The sequence below is a fragment of the Neovison vison genome, chromosome 12, assembly GCF_020171115.1.
Source record: "Neovison vison isolate M4711 chromosome 12, ASM_NN_V1, whole genome shotgun sequence".
In the NCBI taxonomy this organism is placed as follows: domain Eukaryota; kingdom Metazoa; phylum Chordata; class Mammalia; order Carnivora; family Mustelidae; genus Neogale; species Neogale vison.
In genome coordinates, this window is record NC_058102.1 from 140,483,230 (window position 1) to 140,508,907 (window position 25,678).

The 25,678-nt window shown below is 36.9% G+C and overlaps 1 protein-coding gene across 1 annotated transcript; it reads right to left on the reverse strand.

The window, feature by feature from the left end:
- Window positions 1–1,351: 1,351 nt before the first annotated feature.
- LOC122891263 (rRNA-processing protein FCF1 homolog) lies at window positions 1,352–2,135 on the reverse strand. The gene has a single exon (XM_044226795.1). The coding sequence runs from the start codon at window positions 2,107–2,109 to the stop codon at window positions 1,513–1,515; it is 597 nt and encodes a 198-aa protein (XP_044082730.1). The 5' UTR covers window positions 2,110–2,135; the 3' UTR covers window positions 1,352–1,512.
- Between the last annotated feature and the right edge of the window lie 23,543 nt (window positions 2,136–25,678).

The following is a 25,678-nucleotide window of genomic DNA, read 5'->3' on the forward strand; positions in this document are numbered from 1 at the left end:
AAAAAAAGACCCATCAAATAAATTCAGATACCTGAAGATGTGTGCAGCTGAGCTAAGTGTGTGTATGGTTTCTCAGAACGCATGAGGTAGACAGGGTATCTACTGAGGACGCAGAAATACGACTCTTCTTTTGGGCAAGCAGGGGTTTTATTGGAAGGGTACTGGGGTAGCCCTCTGAGTTACCTCTTTCTGTCCTCTATTAACTTCCTTCTACCAGATCAGGGTGGTTTCAGGCACTTGAAATTCATATCCTTACATCTTCATGATGAGAAGGGAAAAGAGATGTCTGGGTCTGTCCCCATGTTTGAGGTATCTTGGGAGAAGATGAGGATGGACCAAGCTTGAGTCACACTCCCACCCCCAATCACCTTGACCAGTGAATTGGTTAGTCCCACTCCCCCAGTAATAATTACAGGTAATCCTTATTGCAGCCAGGCCCTGTGAAAATCACTGCATCTGGATTATTTCAACTATTAGGATGGTTTCAGGAGCTGGAGGGGTGAGCAAAGTAAAATACATGACATACATACCGACTAACCATTTTAAAAAGCTGGCGCATCGTTTTCTATTCAACAGTCCCTGATTCCCAGAGTTTTCATTGTTCCATTTAAAAAAAAAAAAAATGTTGAAAATTTTGCCCAGCCTGTGTATCGCTGCTCGTTCTGGTCTCTCTAGAACGAACTTGACCAGAGAATTTCCAGGTTGAATGAGAAGAGAGAGAGTCCAAATAGAAGTAAAATTCTGAGTAATACAGGGTCGTCTAAATCACCTGATGCTTTGCAAAGGAGGAATTTCACTTTAAATAGGATGGCTGATGGTCTATTTCCTGCAATTTGGAAAGATTTGCACTACACTGATAGCCCATTATGTGGTAACTGTGTTTTGTTAGATACTCATTTATTTTAATGCAAGTTTGCTTTATCCTGCCAGTTTGTTGACTGTTCCTTGCTGAATAGGTCTGTAATCTAAACTTTAAAGGAGGATTAAGCTTCATGGTGTTTACCTAACTAAGCATTGTCATTGTGTTATCCTTTTACATATTTGTTACCTGAGGGGGGAAAAAAAAACTTTTTTTTTTTTTTCTCCTCTCTGGGCCTTCTAGTTACTTTTTCATGAAAGCCTTTGTGGCTTTTTAAAATTATATTGTTATTCTGCTTTATGATCTGAAACTGCCATTGAAATAGAACCAAGGGTTAACTTAGATTACGTCCTTTTAATAATGCTCTTTTTTTGCTATTGTATGCACACATAAATAACAGAAGAAACACATCTCATCTTCTCTTTTTTTTTTTTTATGAGCAATCATCTGATTTATACAAAAATGCAACAATATTTAAAATGATACAAAATATCAATTTCAAAACAATACCAAAAAGTGAGTGTATTTAACCATACTAAGCTCATAACAGGAAGAGGGTAAGAAGAATAATTTATGCTATAGCATGTTGCTAATATGAACCGGCAACAGAAAAAGTTGGTAAAGGAAGGCAGAGGAACTCTATCTTTTAAGAATTAGAACCGAGGGGCTCCATAATCATCCGGCATCCGTTCAATGTTGTACCTATGGTTAGAAATGTACATGATGGGAACTCCAGGAATCTTCCGGATCCTTCGTTTAAGGTCTCGGTCAACTGTGGCCACAATGTAACACTTGTGCTGAGTTACTCTCTGCACTAAGCAGTCATCTGCATAGGTTCCTTTGTGTGTGCATGGTAATCGTTCAAATCTTGGATCCTTGGCAATCCTTAGAGCCACTCGATACTTCTGCCCCAGTTTCTCAATTTCAGCCATTACACAGTCAGTTATACAAGGGATACACTTGGCATAAAGACAGTCCATCATTGACTGTACTAAGTCAAGTTTGGCTTTAATGGAAAAGTTGATAAAGTTGGTATCAACCAGGATGTGGTAAGGTGGGCCCAGCTGTGTGTTATATTGGAAGAATAAGCAGGAAGGATGTTGGGGGACTTCTCTTTCCTTGAGTGCACTGGGATCTTTCTTTTCTTTTTTTTTAGGTTTTAATCTATCCTTTTCTTTAAGCCTCTGATCTCGGAGACTAAGCATTCGCTTCATAGTCGCATACTTCCTTGCTTTCTTTTGCTTCCCCATGTTCACGTCGCACTCTTGTTTCTTCCGGAATCCTCATCTTCTCTTTTACTCTGAAATACCATGGAGAGTTAGTAGACCAACAAAAAATAATTACAACTCTGCTGGCCCTATTTGGACCACATCTGTTTAGAAACCATGTTGGTTTTTTATTACCTCTTTGAAAATAACTGACACTTTAAAATATTCTTATTTTTGAAGTATAGTTGATATGTTGGTTTCAGGTGCACAACATAGTGATTGGACAATTCCATACATTACACAGCGCTCACTACTATAGATGTCCTTTCTGTCTGTCCTCATACAATGTTATTGCGAATTTATTGAATATTCTCCCTAAGTTGTATTTTCATCTCTATGACTTATTAATTTTGTAACTGGAATTTCGTACCTCTTAATCCCCTTAACCTATTTCACCCATGCCCTCATCCCCTTGCCCTCTGGCAACCACCAGTTTGTTTTTTTATGTTTCTGAATCTTTTGGTTTTTGTTTGTTTGTTCATTTGTTTTTTTAGGTTCCTTATATAAATGATATCATATGGTTTTTATCTCTGTCTGACTTATTTCACTTAGTATAATGTCCTCTAGGCTTATCCATTGTTGCAAATGGCAAAAATCTCATTGCTTTTTAGGATTAATATCCCATTGTGTATGAATGTGCCACATCTTCTTTATCCATTCATCGGTGGATAGACACTTGGGTTGCTTCCATGATTTTGGCTGTTGTATAATAATGCCACAATAAACAGAGGGGTGCATATATCTTTCCAAATTAATGTTTTTGTTTTCTTTGGGTAAATACCCAGAGGTGGAATTACTGGATCATATGGTATTTCTATTTTTAATTTTTGGAAAAACCTCCATACTGTCTTCCAAAGTTGCTCTATTAATTTACATTCCCACCAACAATGCACTCGGGTTCCCTTTTCTCTATACCCTTGCCAACATTTGTTATTTCTTGTCTTTTGATTCTAGCCATTCTGACTGGTATGAGGTGATATCTCATTGCGGTTTTGATTTGCATATCCCTGGTGATCAGTGATGTTGAACATGTCTTTATATGTCTGTGGGCCATCTGTATGTCTTCTTTGGAAAAATGTCTATGCAGAAAATTACCTACACTTCTAATGGGAAACCTGTTTATCTCTTCTGCCTGACTCTTAATCCCTCAAGGTAAATAGAATGTATATCTGTGCTTTGGGAATATTTTAATATTAATCGTTTATAGGTCAGAGGAGACAAAAGAGCCCAAAAATGTTAATCTGAGAGAAAAAGAGGGGAAATCTAATTTTATTTTGAGTAATTGCCTCAATAAAATTCATTCACCACCTATGAAATCCTAAATGCAGGGTTTTCACTTTTTTTTTTATTTTAATTTTTTTTTTTTTAAAGATTTTATTTTATTTATTTGAGAGAGAGACAGTGAGAGAGAGCACGAGCGAGGAGAAGGTCAGAGAGCGAAGCAGACTCCCCATGGAGCTGGGAGCCTGATGTGGGACTCGATCCCGGGACTCCAGGATCACGCCCTGAGCTGAAGGCAGTCGTCCAACCAACTGCGCCACCCAGGCATCCCAGGGTTTTCACTTTTTTTAAAAGGTTTTAATTTTTGTTTGTTTTTAACAATCTTTACACCCAACATCTATCTCAAGCTCATGACACTGAGATCAGGAGTTGCATGCTCTTCCAATTGAGCCAGTCGGGAGCCCCAGTTTTTATACTTTCTAAAAAAATATCCACTTTTCTTATCATATCACATCATTTCTATTTCCATATCTCACTTTCTAATTTTTTCCTAACAGAAACTGTATGTCTTCCGTGAAGTATGGGCCTTCGACAGCTTCACAGTGGGGATCATGACTGGCGTTAGCTAGTTTACGTGATCTCTTTCCCGTCCCCGTATTGGTTTTGGAGGAAGCAGATAACCTAATCCTGGACAATGATATATTTGAGGAAATCTGTTGAGAGGTAACGCCTGGCTCTTAAAAAGAAAAAGAAAAAAAAAGGGAGACTCAGGGAAGAAATAAGTCCCTTATGTTTCTGGACCTCACATGTAAGGGTGCGTATGCCATTCCTCATCCAGTCATGTATGCCTACATAGACTCTGGGCTTGCTTCTGTATCTCAGCTATTTTAAATAATGTTGCGGGAAATAAACATGGCGGGGGGGTGGCACACATACCTTTTTGAATTGTTTTCTTTTCTTTCTTTCTTTCTTTTCTTTTTTTTTTTTTTTTTGGAATTAATGTTTTCATTTTGTTTGGGTATCTACCCAGTAGTGGAATTAATGGAACATATGGTAATTCCTCACCAATACTTGTTTCCTGTTTTTTTGATTTTAGCCATTCTGACAGGTTGGGGGGGGTGATACCTCATTATGGTTTTGATTTGCATTTCCTTGATGATGGGTGATGTTGAACATCTTTTCAGTCATCTGCTGGCCATCTGTATGTCTTCAGAAAAAAATGTCGTTCATGTTTTCATTCCTTTTTTTTTTTTTTTTTAAAGTAGGCTCCACATCCAGCATGGCCCACAACATGGGTCTTGAACTCACAGCCCTGGGATAAGACTTGAGCTGAGATCCAGGGACATATGCTTAACTGACTGACCACTCAGGTGCCCCTTTGGCCCATTTTTTAATTGGATTGCATTTTTTTGTGTATAAATTCTTTATATATTTTGGATATTAACCCCTTATTGGATATATTATTTGCAAATGTCTCCCATTCAGTAGGATGTCTTTTTGTGGAATTTAAGAAACAAAACAAATGGACAAAGGAAAAAAAGAGACAAATGTACCAAAAAAATCAGATTATTAAATATAGAGAACAAATTACCAAAACCAGAGAGGTGGTAGGTAGGGGGATGGATGAAATAGGTGAAAAGATGAAATTTAGTATGATGAGCACTGAGTAATGGATAGAATTGTTGAATCACTGTATTGCATACCTGAAACTACTACAACACTGTATGTTAGTTATACTGGCATTAATAATAAGTTTACAAATAAAACAATTAGTAAATAAATAAATAAATAAAGGCATCTCTTAAAAAAGTATAGATACTAAAAGTAGCTCAAAAGTAAATTTTAAGAAAAAAGATTTTATACGTAGCAATATAATGTGACCAAGGGGAAGATATTGTATTCTCAGGAAATGAGCAATATTATGGCACCGACCATTAATATAAATCACATACAGAAATGCCTTCAAGGAAATGGAAAGCAATATGTATATTTTTTGTGTAAATAATTAACTCAGAGTTAAACTTGATAAAGATTTTACATATCTGTCTGGGGTTCTTTGTTACTTAATAGGTCAGCACGTTGCTAGTTCTGATGGGGAAGAGAATGGCTAAGGTAAAAAAACAAGTCCGGATAATCCTGCAGACTCTATCCAAGGTCTGAGCATGGGCTGTTGAGAGGAGGAGGGAGAGAGAAGTGGAGGAGGAGGGCAGAGGTAGAGGGGACAGAGGGGACGGCGAGAAGGAGGTGGGGAGGATGGAGAGAAGAGAAGACTGTAATGTGTAAGAGAGGTAAGAATCTCTTTAGCGGCAGGGGGTCTCTGCTCCTGGTAAGAACCGAGAAATTGTTAAAGGAAGAGAAGTAAAGCACAGATCTCGGGCCATGCATCCTGATTCTTTTCTCTCACAAACACTGTAATACACACTCTCGTTAACTCCCCGTCTCTGTGAATAACAAAACTGATAACATGAATAACTAATCTAGCTTGAAATCCTCATTTCAGATTTTAGATCTGAGAAAAATGTAAATTTTTCCAAGTCACAAAATTATTTAGTGACAAGAGTCTAAGATTTTAGGACTCTTGGTGCCCAATACATGTTTCATTCCATGAAACCATCATCACCTGATGCTTAAGGAGAGGTTCCGTATCACCCCTTGGTAACTGTCACACAAAAAGTGCCTGACTTTTTCTTTTGTGTATGCTAGCTTTGTATCAACAAGCAAATAATGGGAAGCCCACTGAACTGGGTCTAAGATTCCTGGATTCAAGTTCTGTTTTCATTGGTTATCAGTGTGGCCTTGTGTTTGTTGTGTTTGTTGCTTAACCTTGCTGTGTCTGTTTCTTATCTGCAAAATAAAGAGAACGTATTAAATGTTCTTTGATGTACTTGAAGATATTTAACAGATACTCTGAAGAAGTAGGGAACCAGTGAAAACAACATAGTTCTGACAGAGGTAATCTTCATTTATATCTTGCTTATTCAAATGTGCCATATTCTCTGAAACCCCAAATAAATAACTTGAAATATTGAAACCAAACTGTAGCTGAACAGTTATTGCATATCCAAGAGCATTTACAGTAAGTGATAAAATAATTAGAAGTGAATTTGGGGATATTTCAAGAATTGAAATACAGAAGACTCTTCAGTTGTTTTCTTTGGGAAATGTACACAGAGGAAATGGGGAAGTAGGGCAGTTTGCCTAAGAGAGGGGCCTTTGGTGACAAGCACTTGTTAGGAATTCTTTAGAGAAGGGTCATTGCATGTAATTATTTCTGAGGGACTTTTATGAAATGATTTGTTTAAGGTGTGAATAAAAAAGCGAACAAGGGGGTGCCTGGGTGACTCAATGAGTTACAGCCTTTGACTTCGGCTCAGGTCATGAGAAGCTTAGGGAATAAAATTATGACCATTACCGCTATTTCTGCTTCTGTACCTTCGCTTGCTAACCCATGAGGGGATGGAAAAATACCAGCAGTCTTTCTATAGACACTCTGTAACCACACATCCCCCGCCCAGAATTGAACCTGACAGAATGGCCGCTCCCGGACCCCCCACCCGGCTCTGGGCCGAGAGATAACAGCCATCTGGTGCCAGAGAAACCCCCACCCAGAATTGGACGTGACAGAATGACTGCTCCCGGACCCCCCACCCATCTCTGGGTGCAAGAGATAATAACCATCTGCCCCCCCCCGCGGCTTGACAGGGAGACCCCGGCCAATCCTGAGGTGACACATACCCTAGAGGCGCCAACCAAGCAGTTTGAAGAATGACAGCCCTTTGGCCTAACCAATAATCTGTTCCCAGCCTTTTCCCGCTCTGTAGCACGCCAGTCATATTACAGAGTTGCTTTATGATTTTCCCGCGGTACGTGGCGATTTGTTACAAGATACTATGACGTATGCTAAGTCCCTGCCTCCCCAAAAATAGTGTATAAAAGGTGTTGTGATCCCGAGCTCGGGACCTCTTAGCATCAATGGTAACGAGTGTGTGGAGGTCCGGGTTCGAACTCGTAATAAACGACCCTTGCTGTTTGGCTTTGACTCTGGACTCTGGTGGTCGTCTTTGGGGGGTCTCGGAACTTGGGCATTTCAGTCATGGTCTCAGAGTCCTGGGATCGAGCCCCTCATCAGGCTCTCTGCTTAGTGGGGAGCCGGCTCCTCCCGGCCCTGTACCTGCCTACTTGTGATCTCTGTCTGTCAAATAAATAAATAAAATCTTTTTTTTAAAAAAAAAGCAAATAAGGAAGATACTGAGATACTCACTTATTAAAAGGGACTTCTCTGGTATGTTTAGTAGTGAGACACTACCCTATACTAAAAAAAGTTAATTCAGTCTCAAAGAACTGTGAAACTGGAATTAAGCCCGCTCCTCAAAAATTGGGGAAAATGATAAACCAAGAGTTTCATGAAACTTCCCAAATTAAGCTTTGTTTGACAACAGAAACAATGGTAAGGATAATAATAGAACCTATTTGATAAGGTTATTGTAAGGATTAAATGAATTAATACAGATAAATCCCTTAGTTAGAAAAAGGTCCAGCACATGGTACAAAATCAGTATTAGCTGTCACTATTATTGTTGTCTTTGTCATTGCTGTTGTTTGCATTATTATTTAGTCTGAAATAATATTTTGATCTAACTTTCTGGTAAAATTAATTATAATGTGCTGGTATACAAGTGTCTTCTATAACTTTTCAATTATGTGGTTTCTACTTAACTTTTTAAGAGAACAATCTGCTTTGTCCAACAGAAAAATCAACTTATTTAAAACAAAACATACAGGAAGTTTCTTGTTTGTTTTAGCAAAAGCACTATATTTTTCTGCTAATCAAGAGGTAATAAAAGTCAAACTACTGATTTTTGGGTTTCAGCATTTTAATGCCTGACTCTCTATCCAAGAAGGTACTCTCTCTTCATAGTGTATTTTGTAAGAGAGCAGAGTATTGAAGTCATCTCATATCCAATATCCAAATATCTTTCTATATAACTAAATTTTTACTTCTAAGAACCAAATTTCTATTTGTAAGTACCCAAGAAATATGAATCACCTCTCAGTTCACTGAACGACACAAAACTTGAAATCTTTGAGATACGGTATTCATGCAATAACAAGTCACTTTCACATATTAGAAGGTAACCATCCTCCTAAACCAAGAAGAGGAAGAAACCCTACTATGTCCCTTCAGTTTTCAGTATGAAATCCATCCCACATAATGTCTTCTAGGTCCTAAGTAAAATTCGAACTAATTTCCTACATGAAGTAAAAAATTTCTGGGGTGCCTGGGTGGCTCATTCAGTTAAGTGTCTGCCTTCTGCTCAAGTCATAAACCTAGGGCCCTGGGATCAAGCCCCACATTGGGTTCTCTGTTCAGCAGGGGAGTCTGTTTTTCCCTCTTCTTCTCCCTTTGCCCTTGTTCCTGTGCTCTCTCTCTCTCAAATAAATAAAATCTTAAAAAAAAAATAAAAATTTCAGGAAGTAATTTGTAGCTTTTTAAATAGTTTTGTTGTTGTTGCTGTTAGACTTTTATTACTGAAATTGTAGGGAAATTGGTTTCTCTACATGGTAAAACAAGAAACATATTTCAAAACTTACAAATTCAGAAGATCTTTGATCTAAAGCTTTCAAACCTTTACTTGAAAAACTTTAAAAAGTGGCATTTAAAAATTCTTAAATATTTATTAGGGAAGAGGGGAAGCCAACTAATAATGATATAAATGTGTATATAAATGAGTATATAAATGTGTAGGACTCTGATATAAGTGCTTAGCTCTATAATTTATATGATAGATTTTTCTGGCTTAAACTTTATTTATGGGCTATAATACATATAAATTATCATAAAAATAAATGGTGTTTCAGAATCTCTTTATATAGCTCTGGAAAATTGATGGTTTCACTTTTAAAAAATAACTAATGAAGGAGGACACCTTTTCTGATTTCCATGCTTTGTTTACCTTTCTCTTTCAACGCAACATGCTAAGACACCACTCTACATTGTACTCACCCTACCTAATTCTGTTCGTGCACTCCAGAGTTTGCTTCTGTCCTGTTGTCATTTATATAATGAATGGGTTGGTATCACTGACAAAGAAAAACTAAATTACACAAAGCTGCCCCAGAACTGCTTATTCCAAGTCCTTGAGTGGGTAATTCCATGATGACACTATGTCTAGGACTCCATGAAATGGGAACCAAAGATACCTTGTTTAGAAGTAGTCACAGGGCATTAGGGATAAATGGGACTTACGGCATCGTATCTTAGGTCTCTTTAACAGAGGGCACTGTATATCAGAATGCTTACATAATTTTTTTCTAATGAGAATCAGAAACAGAGTTGAGACTGAATGCTGATTCAGTATGTATGTTTTGTTTTAAATAAGTTGAATAGTGACAGCTAATACTGAGTCTGCTGATTCCTGCCTCTATATTCTCTCAATATTCTTGCATGTGTACAAGTTGTATACATAATACGTTCACCAACATACATTGGTTTTGAATCTTATAATTAACACTGGGCGGGATACACTACATACAGTTTGGGTAGGGGACCAAATTAACCACCAGTATTCTGTCTATCCAAGGGCTACGGATTATATCTCTGAAGTGACCGGGTGAGCTGACTGAGTCTTCAAAATGTTTTGTCCAAACCAGTCTCATCCTATTCCTTAGGAGTGGCAGGGCTGCTGTCCCCAGTAAACACTTAGCGTCCTTTGTAAGGCAGCTTCAACAAACGCAGTCCAGACCCGAATAGCAGAAAAAAATCAAATCTACTTGAAGAGTAGAGGGATAGTAGCTGCAGTTTTCCCTTTACTTATTTATATGTATGATACACTTTAGGTTTGTGTGTTTAAAGGCCAGCCAATGCCCCTAAATAATTTTATAGAACTTGAGAACTGGCAGAGAATCTAGTAATCCTCCAACCCTATGTATGAAGGAAATGTAGCCTATTGAGAAAGCCTGGCTTTCTCAAGGTCACAGTGAATTAGTAACGCAGCTGAAGTAAGTTCATCTTAAATGAAATTCTGTAATATTTCCACTGCTTCTGAAGTCAACAGAATGTTTAAATGAGTAATCTAAAAGTATAGTATGTTATTTTTTATAGGTTTAAAAAAATGAACCTGAACTACTTAGAGTTCACTGAAAATGACCATTTACTTGACGTTTGAAATATATTTTAGGTTTCATCTCTAGATGTCAGTTCGCTTTAAAGAATAAGCTGGATATTAGAATGTAAGCTATAAATTTTTCTTTTTTTAAAATATACCATAAGAAGGATAATAAAATTTAAGCTCTGTAGCATAAAATGTTCTCTGTGAACCACACATTTTTTTTTTCATTTAATGAATGGCCGTTTTTAAAATTCTACAGCAACAAATTTTTTTTTAAGACAAAAAAATAGGGTCACTATTTGGCTTAAGAAAATAATTTGAAAGCCATCAGAGAATTTATTCTGAAACTAAGATGTAGCTATTATCATACCCTTGTTCTGTTTAAGTCTTTAAGTATCTTTGGGAAGATCATTCTGTAGAGGTGGGGAGATTTGGTTGGATGATGGTGGAAAATTATCAGAAAGAAGGATCCCACTTGGCCAGGCAATAAATTTATAAATAAACTTACAAATATATCTGACTTGTGAAGCTTACATTTAAGCAGGGGGAGACACACTCTAACAATAAACATAATAGATAAGTAAGCATGTATTACGTTAGAAAAAAATAAGTACGATGGACAAATGTAGTACACAGTACAGAGAATTTAAGTTCTTGGAATAAAGGGCAGGTTCCAGGTTTATAAGATGCTCAAAATTATTTTCATTAAGAAGAACATGTTTGAAAAAACACTAGGAGGATACGGAGGAGAACAAAATTCAACTGTGGAGAAAAAGCTTCTGTAATGGTCATAAGTGTGTCTCATATCTGACATGTTTGAGAAACAACAAGGAGGTTTGCATGGCTAAAGAGAAGTGAAAAAGGGACAGAGTGGTGGAGATGAGGTCAGAAAGTTAATGGGATCCTGATTATGTAAGAGCATCTAGGCCCTTGTCAAGCCTTTGGCTTTTTACTCTGAGTGATGGGCAGGCTGAGAAGTATTTTGAGCATGTGCCATGATCATTCTCATATATAAAAAGGATCATTCTAGGAGCTCTATCGAAATTATATTTTAGCAGTGGGAGGAGCCTGGAAGCACGAAGGTGGGTTAGGAGACTACTGCAGTAGTCCAACCAAGACAGGATGGTAGCAGTGAAGGTGGTAAGAAATGGTTACATTGTGGATGTTTTCTGAATACAAAGCCAATATGATTGTCTGGTAGATATGAGAAGGTGACAGAAAGAGAGGTGTGAGAGTTGTTTCCTGGGGTTTTGCTGTGGACATCTAGAGAGGTGGAGTTTTCAGCAACTGATACAGGGTAGGTTGTGGATGAAACAGATTTGGCTGGTTTCAATAGGATAGAAGATAAGTTCTGTCTTGGGTATGTTGAGTTCAACGTGCATATTAGATATCCAGCTGGAAATACTGAGTCAAGTTTGGAAAAGAGACCTGGAGGCAGAAATTTGAGAAAACTGATGGTTTCAGTCACAGAACTGGACAAGATTGCCACAAAAAGCAGGTGAAGAGCAGTGAAGACTAAGAAGAGGAGAGAACCAAGGAGTTCTCTCTGGAACACTAGATCTGAGAGAAAGGGGTTTGAGAAGTAATCAGGAAGGTCGGAGAAAACTGGAACAGGTGGTCCTGGAAGTCAAGGGAAGAAAATGTGTCAAGGACATGTGAGTGGTTAATTGTTTCAGATGATGCTGAGCTTGAGTAAAATGAGAATTGAGCTTTTTTTTTTTTTTTTTTTTTTTTTTTTAAGCAAAGAAGGAATCATCAATAGGCTGATGACACATACATATATACATATCTCAGTCGGTCTAACACTCTTCCAAGTGATTCCCATTGCAATTAACACACTCTCTTGGGTGCCTTCCTTTGGGAGAAGAGAGATTGGAAACACCAAGTCAGGTGATGGAGGCCTGCATTATGTGACTGAAGATTATTATGAGACAAGTTGGAAATTTGATTCGTCTGTGTCAGATTTGAGAAAAAAGTTATGTGTCCTAGCTATGGCACACCTTTGATATTGGTTCAGCTGGGCAGTGCTACCTACTGAGATGAAAAACACATGAAATGGAAGAGATGGAGGGATGAGTCAAAGATGATGGCTTCAGTTTTGAGCTGGTAGACCTCCAAGTGAACTCTTACATGAATTGAATCTCCACAGGGTTGGATTTTTGATGAGAATTAGAAGTCAGAAAAAAGAGATGAGAGTTAAAGCAGAGGGACACTATGTTGATTACAAAGAAGTAGTCAAGAATAAATACCATCTTCTGGCACAATATTTCAAGTGTGAAGAAAGGAGACTAAGAATGATTAGGTTGGTGGTAAAAAACCAGGGCGGTGGTGTCTCTTACGGTATTGGAGGAGATTTTCAAAAAGGGTATTTCTGAAACTACTCAGGGCCCTCAAGAATTCAGTTCTACTTCATGAGTAAGGATATATGGTTCCTTAAATTTAGATCCAATCCAGCAACTCTCTGAAACTTTTCCTGTCCTCTGATAGGAACTTCTTTTTGTTTTGTTTTGTTTCTGTTTTGTTTCATTAATCTTAGTATGTAGTTTCTTACAGGCTGCCTCATATCTGGTATTTATTTCTTTAATAAGCCATTTTAAATTGAAATTCCAACTGGACTATACTCATTGTCAACCTAGGATCCCCACATGCCTTGCCGTTGACTTCCTCGGTCTCACAGTCAGTCTTTCAGAGAAGTCCCCAGTCAAAATTTCCAGATCTTCAACTTGGATGGGTTACCTAGACTCACTGGTTTCGGAGAATGTGACATCAAGCTAGTTAAGAGCCAAAATTCACCATTACTTTTGGTAATCAGAAGATCATTGGTGCTTTTAATTTTATTTGTTTATTCATTTTTATGATTTTACTTATTTGACAGAGAGGGCACAGGTAGGGGGAGCAGCAGAGGGAGAAGGAGAGGTAGACTCCCTGCTGAGCAGCGAGCCTGATGTGGGGCTGGATCCCAGGGCTCTGAGATCATGACCTGAGCGGAGGCAGGTGCTTAACCAACTGAGCCTCCCAGATGCCCACGCTGGTGATTTTTATAAGTGTATTTTCCAACAGGTGCTTTGATGAGAATCCAGGTTGTTGTGTGCTGAAACAATCCCCAAAGCGAGATAAGAATTGGATATAGTAGAATGGACAACTCTTAAAATTAGAAGAGTGAGATCATAGAGATAGTGAATTTTTGGAAGGGTATGAAAAGGAGGAAGAACCGTTTTGTTTTTTTTTCTTTTGTTTTGAGGGAAGACTTTCCCACATTGGCTGAGGAAAAGGAGTCCATATAAAATAAATAGTTAAAAATTTGGGAGAGAAAAGTGTTATTCATGAATTAAGTATATGGGAAGGGGGTACCAGTTCAAGTTAAGAGAATTGGCCGTATCTGAATAAGTACAAGCCAAGTCATATCCCTCATCATTTGAAAATGACATCACACAAAGTAAATCAAATGTAATATGTAGAATTGCCATTTATAGGAAAAAAATTGAGAATTTCTTTTTAATTTATGAGATTTTACGAGCGGTAGATATAAGAAAGTGTCAATTTGAAAAAAAATTTTGTACCTTTGTGAAACTATAATTGATTTCCACTTTGCTATTTAATTCCCTTATATAAAGTTGGTTCCTTCCATTTACTTCATATACTTCCCTTTATTCAGCAGTAATGAGTGTTTGACCCAATACATTTCTCTCCAGACAGCTCAGAAATAAATAAATGTCTCACTTTCCAGTGATATTTCCCTGAGAAGTTTATCATCCTATTTCTGCCATGAACATTTCATCATTTTTCCTTTTTTGTCAAGATGTTCAAATCATCTTTTCCAACATTTTCTCTACTCTAACTCAAAATACTTATACTATGGCCAGAGTATTTGTGTTCCTTCCAAATTTATGTGTTAAATTCTAGGACCAAATGTGATAGTAATTGCAGGTAGAGCCTTGGGGAAGTGATTAGATCATGAAGATAGAGCCCTATGAAGAACTAGTGCTGGTATGAAAGGGACCCTTGAGAGCTCCCTCACATATTTTTGCCATATAAAGATAGAGCAAAGCGATGGCTGTCTGTGAACCAGGAAGAGAGCTCTCGTCAGACACCCAGCCTTTCAAAACAGTGATCTTGAATTTCCCAGCCTCGAGAACTGAGAAATAAATGTTTGTTGTTTAACATGCCCAGTCTGTGGTATTTTTGTTATAGCAGCTCAAACAAACTAAGACAGTTGGTAACTTTTCTTCATGTTTTATGAAAAGAAAGGTAAGTAGAAGTCAGTAGACAGAATCTGCTCATCCTCTCATGTACAAAATTTACACCCTTACCCATGTCTGCCCCTCTCTGCCCCTTTTGGTTTCCAGGTGGTTTAGAGGCCACCATGAGCTTCTCAGAAATTTCACTCCTTAGATTATCAACCTTTTTACTTGCCTTTGCTTCTTCTTCCTACCAAATCACTTGATTCAGCATTTAAGATAGTCTACGTGGGGCACCTGGGTGGCTCAGTGGGTTAAAGACTCTGCCTTCGGCTCAGGACATGATCTCAGGGTCCTGGGATCGAGCCCCGAATCAGGCTCTCTGCTCTGCCTGCTTCCCTTCCTCTCTCTCTGCCTGCCTCTCTGCCTACTTGTGATCTCTGTCTGTCCAATAAATAAAATCTTTAAAAACTAACTAACTAAATAAATAGAATATTGTACATTTTTCCAATTAAAAAAAACAAACAAACTGTCTTCATCTCAAGCTACCTTTCTATGTCTGTGCTTTCTCTAGAGGTTAGGATGTTTTGTGTTGCAATTCAGTAACTCAACTCAAAATTGATATAAATAAAATGGCTTTTCAGCCACAATGTGGGTTACTTGTTTCCTTATTTTTGTCTATCAGAGGTAGAAAACAAAGAGCATTTTTTTGTTTACTACCTATAGCAGAATAGAAATAGTTTCTTTCCCATTAATTAAAATTGTGTTGTACTATCATTCTTGCACCAATTTCTATGGTCAGAAACATGGAATAAACTGGTAGGATTGTGCCATCCAGAATTACTGTTTCTGGAATTAGAAGCAACATCAAGCCCATTGAAAACATATAACTAGGAAATTTCTTGTCTTAAACAAAAAGAAATTTCTGGTCTAACTTGAAGGGAAAACTAGAAATGGATGGTGAGAGCAACCAAAAACCATTCATACCTTCAGTCATACTTTTCAAAGAAGTTGTTCATATACTCTTTCTGTACTCCGTTTACTACTAAACACATCTCCATTTTACTCTTCAGTGATTTCCAACATAGAATCTGCTCCTACATTCACTAATATCTCAGTTACTTTTGTGTTGCCAAATACAACTTTTTCAGTCCTCATTTTAGTAGGCCTCTAAATCAATTTCAGTGCTTTGAACAACTCCCTTATTCAAACATTCTTCTTTTTTACTTCCATAATTCACCCTCTGCTGATTTCTTACCCACAAATAAGACCATTTGTTTTCAGCCTCTGTCATATTTTCCTGCTCTAAATACTCAAGTTCCTTGGGTGATTTAGCTGTTCATTTCTGCACAATAAATTGTCTTGAGTCAAAGATGTTTAAAACACCATTTATTATCTCTCCTTTTCTATGAATCAGAAACCTAGGTTCGGCTTAGTTGGGAACTTCTGGTCCACGGTCTCTTATCGGGTTGCAGTTAGTCTTTGGGCTGGGGCTGTATCTCATCTGAAGACTTAACTGGGAGAGGATCCTCTTACAAACTCATTTCTGTGACTGAAAATTTAGTCATTCACAGACTGCTGACTGGGGACCCCCCTTAGTTAAGTGTCCTGTGGGCCTCTCCCCATGGTCCTTAATAACATGGAGAAGACAGCAAGATGGAACAGACAAGGCAGAAGTGAGAGCCTTGTATAACTTAATCTCAGAAGTAATATTCCGTCGTTTTTTTCTGTGTTCTGTTTGTTAGCATTTCATCCAGCCCACACTTTCGGAGAGAGGCTTACACAAGGGTGTGAACACCAAGAGGCAGGGTCATTGGCTGCCATCTTGGAAGTTGCCTAGTGTACTACGGCTTGAGCTTAGTCTTTCTCTAATTCCATATTTTTTGCTGGTAATGTCATTTATTGTCCTAGTTATCATATTATTTGTATTCCAAAGCTCTCGAATTTATACTGCCATGTTAGACCTCTCTTTAGACCTTCTATAATCTCTTTATTTGGCATCTCCATTTAGCTTTATCCCAAGCTCTCAAAATTAATATGTTCCAAATAAAATGTTTTATTTTGCATTCCCCTACATTCCAACTATTCTTCCTTTTTTTCTGATAAGCTTTTCTACCTTGGTAAATGGTACCTCCATTCACTCAGTTTCTCAGGCCAAGCAGTAGAACATTTTTCTTGACCTTTAACTCTCCATCACTTCCCACATCATTCCATCACTGTACTTTATCAACCGTTACTTCAAAATTATTATGTTTCCTGTTTGTCTGTTTCCATTTTTGCTCTGTTGCAATCCATTCTCACCAGCAAAATAGATGAATCACCCAATAATGTAAATACAGGCTAATCCCATCTCTTTCTAAATCCTTCAAAGGCTTCTCATTGCTCTGCATGCTCCTGCTTGATCTGGTCTCTGCCTGCTTCACCAGCCTTATTTCATACAGCATTCTTTCCTTTCTGAGTTCTAACCACACCTGGAATTCCCTCTGCGTAGAGGACTTCTCCCACAACTCTCCCTGAATAGTCCCTGCTCCACCTCAGAGATGTCCTCTAGGACCATTCAATCCTAACACATATTCATTCCTGAAGCTCAGGCTTTTTTCTTCACGGCACTTGTAATTTGTAAGCTCCAAGTGAGAAGAGACTAAATCCATTTTGTTTTCTATCTGTCAATGCCTAATCAGGACCATTGGAACATGCAACACTCTGTAAATAACCCCACAGTAAGCAGAAGCTACACTCAAAGAATATGCCTCAAAATCTTGATAACATTTTCTCTCCTACCTCCTATGTTACCAACTACCAACTCTAGTCTTAGTTGTTCTTAATTTAGTCCTTTAATAATTGCATTTAAATATGTATGTTGCCTTTTTTCTTTTTTTTTCTTTCTAACCTTTTTTGGAAAAGGTGTTAGGGAAAATTCCAAAAGACAGATTATAACTTATTTGTCTTTAGTGAAGTTAAGAGGAGGACCTTTATTAACAATGACACCTAGATTGCCTTTGCCTGAGAGACCTGTAAGATGGAATATTTATTGAGGTGGAATTCTTTTAAGATCACTTCTTGAGAATCTTTGGAAGTTGGGGGACTAGGTGTTGGGGACTTGTTTTGTCTTGGAGAGATGGTCTGACTTCAGGTTTTCTCACTAGTTATACCCTGGTTGTGCGTATACCATAAAAGAAAGCTGTGAAAAGCCCACCTGACACCCACATTGAGATTGCAATCTTCCAGCTGATGTTTCTGTTCAGAGCTTTTGTGAACTTGAGAGAAGTAGTAATATATCTGGAATGAATCACCATACCGGTGACATTCTAGTTAAAGTTGACTGCTGCTGATAAAATGTGCTACGTTGGTGTAAAGAGACTGAACTACATTCAATAAGTAATAAAACCACAGAATACACACAAATAGAAATGAAAACCATTAACCTTTTATTACCCAGGAAAACTTGCTGGTAAATGTGAGGTGGTATGTGGGTGGGGAGATGGGTTGCAAAACGTTAGGTGAAGTCTGGTGTGAGAGCATGTACTGAATCTTCTGCAAAGGAAGTCCTTTCATTCGTGTCTTTAGGAGAGAAGTGCTCTAGGGAGGGTGTTAAATTCATAATTTTACCCTATTTTTAGTCTTCTTCTAAATATTTTTATTCTAGAGGAAAATGTATGTCCTCTCAAGTCCTCATATTTATTTCAAGTTCTGCCTTCTCTCAAAAAACAGTAAGAGTTCGCTGACTGCAGTCAATGTAACTAGAAGGTTACCTTGTTCATTTTAATGCTGCAAATGAGTCTGTTTAAACAGATACTTGAGAATACAAGGGGGGAAAATAAGAGAAAAGTAAGGAAAGCATGGGGAAAAAAAGAGTTGGATTTAACTATATGGAAAAGCACAAGATGAGCCACAATGTGAAAGGAGTGAAGTTGAAGAGGGAGAAATCAGAGAAGACGCCTCCTACTATTTTGCATATTATGGTAAAATACACATGGTATATGTTATAATATATTACAAAAATACATTTTTCCACATCCTTGTTCCTATCCATCTTCATACACGCACTTTTCTAATGTGCATGAATATGAGCAAGGGAGAAATATCCATCCGTTGCTGTGAGAAATGAATAGCTCTTGATTTGGAATGAGGCTCAGGTAATAGGGAAAATAAGTACCGTAGCTCTTCTGATTTTTTATTTTGATTTCAATGATTTTTTTTTAAACTGGATTCTGCTTGATCTGATCTGAATGCCTTAGTTTGGTGGGCAGGGAGTGACTTGTCCTCCTGAAGTCCTTGCCCTGTGTCCCACCAGGTTTAAATTCATATTAACTCTCTGTGATAGCTTCCTGTCATTTGCAAATTAGCAATAATCTACATAAATACAAATGTAAAAGATCGCTCTATCACAGAGCAGCGATTATCTGATTGAGGTGGTATTTAAATTTGTATTTCAGTTTGTAAGTTGTTTTTAATTGGCTGCAGCTCTTCACATGTTTTCAAAAAATACTTTTAGAACCATTTAGGAAGTCGATGGAAACTTCTGCTGGGTACCTTCTTTAATGATAGAACCACATATATTAATACAATAATCCAGCGAGGTCCCTCCAACTGGCAACTAATTCTGTCTTCCAGAATCTGGGATAAAGCAAAGCCAAACTTACACAGGAGTTACCTTTGTATTAACTCTGAGGAAACTTATTAGCAAAACAATAAACAAGTTTAAGCGAGGTCATTAGAGAGGAAAGCTAAAACCTTGTAAAATTATACTCAGATGCTAATTATTTTATAAACTGAAACAAACTTTTGCAAAAAACCTACTTATGGAAATTTGTTACGCAAATACTCAGAATGTGTAAAAAGTCACATGTACACATATATCCATTATGCCATTTTTGGCATATCGGGTAAATGGGTATAACTGATAGTTATAATAGGTAAAAGTAAATTTTTGCCAAGCCTGTCAGTGCATAAATATGCAAATATTCAAATTCAGTAGGTTTGATGTACCAGTATAAAAACTATTTGAGATATGATGTTAAGTAAAATTGGATGAGTATTAAAACGTATGCACGTTTTGAGTGTATGTTTGAAATTAGGAGAAAAAAGCACTCAAAGGAAATAAAGATAAAATCAGTCTTTTTAAATAAAGGGTATAATGGTATTTTCTATGTTTTCAAAGTGATCTGTAATCTGGTTCATCTTATTATTTAAATGAATAAAGGAAGTAATATATGGAGAACCTTACTATTTATAGGACACCATGTAAATTATAATTCATCCTATCTTGTAAGGACTGGATGAAGTGATTATTGTACTCATTTTGAACAATAAGAAAATTTGTGTCAAAATTCTGAAAGAGCTCTTCTCAAGATCATGCAGGTAAATAGAAGAGCAAGACAGGAACAAAATAGAGTGTTCTAGCCATTTTTCACTCTCCCCAGTGCTAAACACAAGTCAATAAGCTTCGTAATAACCAAATGAGCCCTACTAATGACTAAATCATTGAGAAACAATTCTGACCCCCTTTTAAAAAATAGAGCAAAAGCTCATCATTTAAGAATAGAGCAAAAGCTCATCATTTATGAGGGCATAGAACAAAAAGTAACAACTTATGTAAGTGAAGTTACTGGGAAATTTAACATGAGGAGTGACAATATGCATTATCTGATTGAAAATTAGTCAGCTCAACTCAGTTTTGACTAACAGGCAGTAGAGCTCCTGAGGTGGTGGAATGAAGAGAAATAAGGTGTTAGCATATGTTATAGTGTTAGTATTTGTTTTGTATACTGGGTTTTAACCTTGACCAGAAATGACACCCCATCGCCCAGCATTCTCTGACATTCCTTTGCAGCTGTTTATGCTACTGACAGAACAGGCACAATTTCTGAATTCCTTCTGACACTGTCTCCACCCTTCGCTTTGGCTTAAGTGAAAGTGATTAGTACTTGTTATGCTTGGATAATATATTTTAATTTGTTTTACCTTTACGTGTTTTTTTCCCCCAAAAGTAGAACTCAAATAAAATCGGTTTTTGTGTTTTTTATTATACAGTAAACACACAAAAAGAACCAGGAAACTGTCCCAGACAATTGTATCATGTGTCGAATAACTATATGGTGAGCACACTTGTAGCCACAAACCAGAACTTTGGCCAGCCACCCCAGAATCCCATGTAGATGTGTCTTCCCAACTGCCCCTCAACTTTCTTAGCAATCCTTTGTTTGCATTTTTAATAGATTTATCCACCAAGTGTTTATCTAAGATCCCACAGTTTAACTTTCTGTTTTACTTTTAAATAGGTTTTTAAAAGATCTCTTTTAATCTTCAGATTTCTGCTTCATCCCTTTCTTTTTCTCATAAACTAACAGTGTTCTACAGTGAGAAGAATCCATCTGTGGGAAACTGTGTTCGTACCATTTAGCATGTCCCCTTGTCCTCTGTATTTCCTCCAAACTGGCACTTGGGTCCGGGGGTTCCATGGCACTCAAATTCACTTTTTATGAAGCTTACAGATGTTTTCTTTCACGTGTGGGCAGGAAGGATCTGCTGTTTCATTTCTTCTGATGTTCGCGCCAGTTTGTGCAGAATGCAGGAGTCCCTGCATCTTCAATCACTTTTATTGTTTGAAATTCATTTCCAGTATTGCCCTGGGTTCTTTGGTTTTGCCAAAATGGTGTTTTGGTGCCCTCTCTACTTGCATATCCATTTTCCTGGGATTTAAAATTTGTGGTTCTCTTGTGTTCTGAAGGATATTATCCTTTTCTTTTCTGATATGCACTTCTGCTGCCAAAAATATGATTGTCTACATTTGGTTTTTCCTTGGTGAAGTAAGTCACTATTTTTGTCTAGATTCTCAACTGATGTTTCTTTGAAGTTAAATTAATTTCACGAGATGTTTCTTTGAAGTTAAATAATTTCACGAGAATACGCTCTTCTTCTATTGGTCATTTTTGTTCAATATTCTGACACTTGGGGTATTTTCAAAGGAAAATGTTCTTTAATTATAGCTGTAGGTATTCATTATGTTCTCTTATTCTGTTTATCTTATTTCCAGTGTTTTTCTTAACTGTGTTAGATCTTTTCCCAGCTTTCAAAAATTTCCACAAATTCTTGTCAATCCTTTCTTCATTTCACTTGTATTGTTTGCAGTTTTCATTTAAGGTATCAACTATTGTGTTTATTTACTCCTTTGCTCTTTCTAGTTTAGTCTTTTCTGTGATTGTTTTTTCTTAATTTTTAAGTGCTCATGTCATTTCTGACATTTACTGGATGTGATATATTCTTTGACATCTTTTACCATTTTTGATGCTGTTTTATTTTGAAATAGTAAGTTATACTTTTGATCTTTTTATGAGCACAACTTTCTGATATACCTCCATTGTGTTTTAGGATGCTAGTTTGCTGCAAATTCTGTCTTTAAAGCAACTCCATGAATTTTTTTTTTTTTTTTTTAACTCCATGAATTTTGACCTTAATATTTTTCCACTGTCATTTTTAAGTGACATTGGTTTTCCTGGACTTTTTCAGGGAGATGGGGACTAATAAGAAGTATCTAATTTCACAGACTTCCCTTTCCATTGTGTTATGTAGTGCCCTAAAGTGCATATCTTTATGCAAAAGTGCTTTTGGAGACCTCTTGTCTCCAAAAAAAAAAAGTGGGAGACCTCTTGTCTCCCACTTTTATCTGGACCATTTCTTCCTTTTGTCTCCATTATTCCAGTTCTGCCCAATTTTGATGCTTCTTCCAGAAGTCCGTTCTCAGTGTGGAGTCACATTCTTCAAGAGCACATTGTCTGGTTATCTTCCACAGTTTATGGTGGCTGGATTTCTCCTGCCACTTCAAGCCTGGCAACTTATCCATTGCCCTCACCTTCCATTGGGTTGGGCAAAATTCTCCCAAGTTCAGCTATAGACTTCAAGTTGGCCCACCATGGTTTTCAAGGAATAACTCTGGGTTTTTGGGGGATTTTCCTGTTCTGAGGTACATTACCCTGTGCTTTCCTCTGTATCCTCCTTTACAGACTCTGAAACCTGACATCTGTGGCTGTTGGTGGTTTGTCCCAGCCTGTTTCTATTTTGCAATTCATAGAACCCCTTGTTATTTAATTTTGTCTTAAATGTTGTCCATGGGCTTTCTCTTTTGCATTCTGGTTGCTCAATGAGATTCTGTGTGGGGATCCAGAGAGATTCAGGTCCATGCAGTTATCATCATCACCTTTTCAAAATATCATTTTACTTCTATGATACTTACAGGAAGAAAATGGATGGAAATCGATAGAAAACTGGTATCTTAATAAAATTGAGAATTCTTGAAAATCACTGATTCTTGCAATGTATACTTTTTCTCTCTTTGTCCTGGAGTCCTCAGCAGATGGTTCAAAACTCAGGCAACACAGGCTTTTTTACATTTATAATGTTATAGAAAACAACAGTTAAATTGCTATGTGTGGGTATTCTTATAACTTTTCTTGCACATCCTTGCTTGAGGACAATAAATACTTGTGTGAAGGACCATATTCACAGTAAAAATATTGTTTGCTATATATAGATCTTCAATAAATCTGTTATCAGTAGATAAGTTTGATGACTCTATCAGCCATAATTGCATTAATGTATGCATATTCAAAGAAAATATTTCCTAAATGTTACAGGTGCTTAAGGGTAACTAACTCAGTAACAAACACAAGTGGAAAGCAGGCATGTTTTCTGCTGACAAAATCAATGACAGTTTAGGAATAGAATGCAGATTTTCTAGATTCTCTTTTACCAGGAGGCTACATTTCATTTATTGTGTTTATTTTCTGAAATATTATTATATATTTTCCTAATATACAGTTTCTGATTTCTAATATCTTATGAATGATTTACCAATGCATCGATCCCCAATAACACAATCTTAAAATTCTATTTTTTCCCATACAAAGTGTAGGTTTTTAATTGGTCCTCCTTCTTGTCTTCTATGTCCCATTTTTGACAAAGTATTGAGTGTTTTGAAACTTGAATTAGAACTGGAGATTCCACTGCTTCAAAATCCTGCAATGAGCTTCCATTGCATGCAGAATTATATGTGAATTTTTTGAATAGTCCCAAAGATCCCAAACCTATAGACTGCAATATCTCCACAGATCTATGCCTTTCAGTACACTTGGGTCCACCCAGAATACCAAGCTCATTTGCATCTCCAGGCTTATGCATGGAGCTCCTCCTCTTCCTGGAGCACTGCTTCCTCTGTCTTGATCAATGTTACCCAACAAAGAGGGCTTATATGGTTACCCTTCTAAAATTATCCCTTTCCAATCACTCTGCTACATTTTTCTTCAGGCAGTTTGTCACTGTCCTATATTATCTACTTATTTATTATTTCTATTATTATTGTTATCTGCTTTTTATAAGCTTCATGAGAATAGGAACTGTGTTGTTTGTCTTTTACTTTGTATCTTAGTGACTAGAAAAGCACCCACCACACCATATTAATACATAATGAACAAATGACTAAATCTGGGTTTGCACTATGGCTAACAGCCTACCAGATGGATAAATGCATGTCCAGATTAACTGGATCAATTTAATTTAAATTGAAAATGGAAATCAAAGAGTAGTTTGGCTTGGATCAAGAGCCCAAGGGAGCATTCTGGGTAGTTCTCAAGGTGTTTTGTTTTGTTTTTTAATTTATTTGATGCTTTATGTAAATGACAGCAGGCCATGCCTGCTTTGTTACCTTCCTGGTTTGACACTGTTACAAAGTAGGAAGAAAAGTAATAAAAGAATAGGGAGATTGTTACCTTCCTTGGTTTGACAGTTACAGAGTAGGAAGAAAGGAAATAAATAAGGAGTCCTTGAGAAGAAGGAAAATAAACAAGTGGGAACATACAAGTGGTGAGAAAGGAAATAAGGCCAATGGGGGGGAGGCCCACCCCTCCCTACTTTACCATTTGCCCAACCTTTGGTTGTTTATCAGATGAAATATGGCTGAAGCTGAATTTTTCTGTGACTAACTTTCATGGGGAGAGGTCTCAGTGCGCTTAGTGACTATTATTAATCAACTTGATTTTTTTCTTAAGTCATCATATTTTCTGACTTAAAATTTTCCCAGGCTTTCAATGCACAAGTGAGTTTCTTGAACTAAATACACAAGATACGCGGGAGTGCCCATGGCTAATTTAAGTATAGTATATGGAATTTTATCATTCTTGTTTTTCTCAAACTGAAGCACCAGGGCATGATGAAGGAAATCTCCTGCATTGACCTCAAAAATATTCATCTTTTTTGAAACCTTGGGGAAGTATTTGCGTAAGAGAATTGCTGATCCAAACTAATTGTCAACTTAACATAGGCAGTAGTTGAACTTACCAGTTGTAGCAAATTATATTTTTAAAACAGCGATATCTTCTGTTTTATGCACAGGGTAAATGTGTAGGTCATGCTCACATAATGTTCAATGAAAATTCTAATCAATTAAAGTAATGATAAGAAAATAATGATCTATCTGATTTTTGAACTTTCTTTAAGAACTATAACATGTAAATAGATTAGTGTTTAACTAAAATTAAATCAACTGTTTAATATTAACTTGAATTAAATGATCTTGAGAAATTGTAAGACTTTACAAAATGCCTTCTGAAAAGCAAGGCATGTGATGAATTGATAAGATTGCTAGCATGATGGGTTAATGCACTAGATGGCACTAATTGTATGCCTTTTATGTATTATAAAATCAAATTTAGTGTGAAAAAGAAAGTACCTCACACTTGAAATGTTTTTATCAGGTATACTTTATGAAATTTCTTTGATATGTTATTTGTAATTTCTCATTATAGCTTTTCAGATCATGAGGAAAAAAATAATTAATTATAGCCACTTTGATATTAAGTGAATTTCAAATTGAAAAATATAATTCCCAGATTTTTTTTTAACCTAAAGAAACTAATTTACTCCAGGCAAGATGCAAAAGTATTCTAGTACAGAAGGATTAAGCGATTCAATTCAAGTGAAAAGTTCTATACCAATTACATGGTTTTCCATGAACTTTACTTATCAAAAAGATTAAAGCTTCAGAAAATA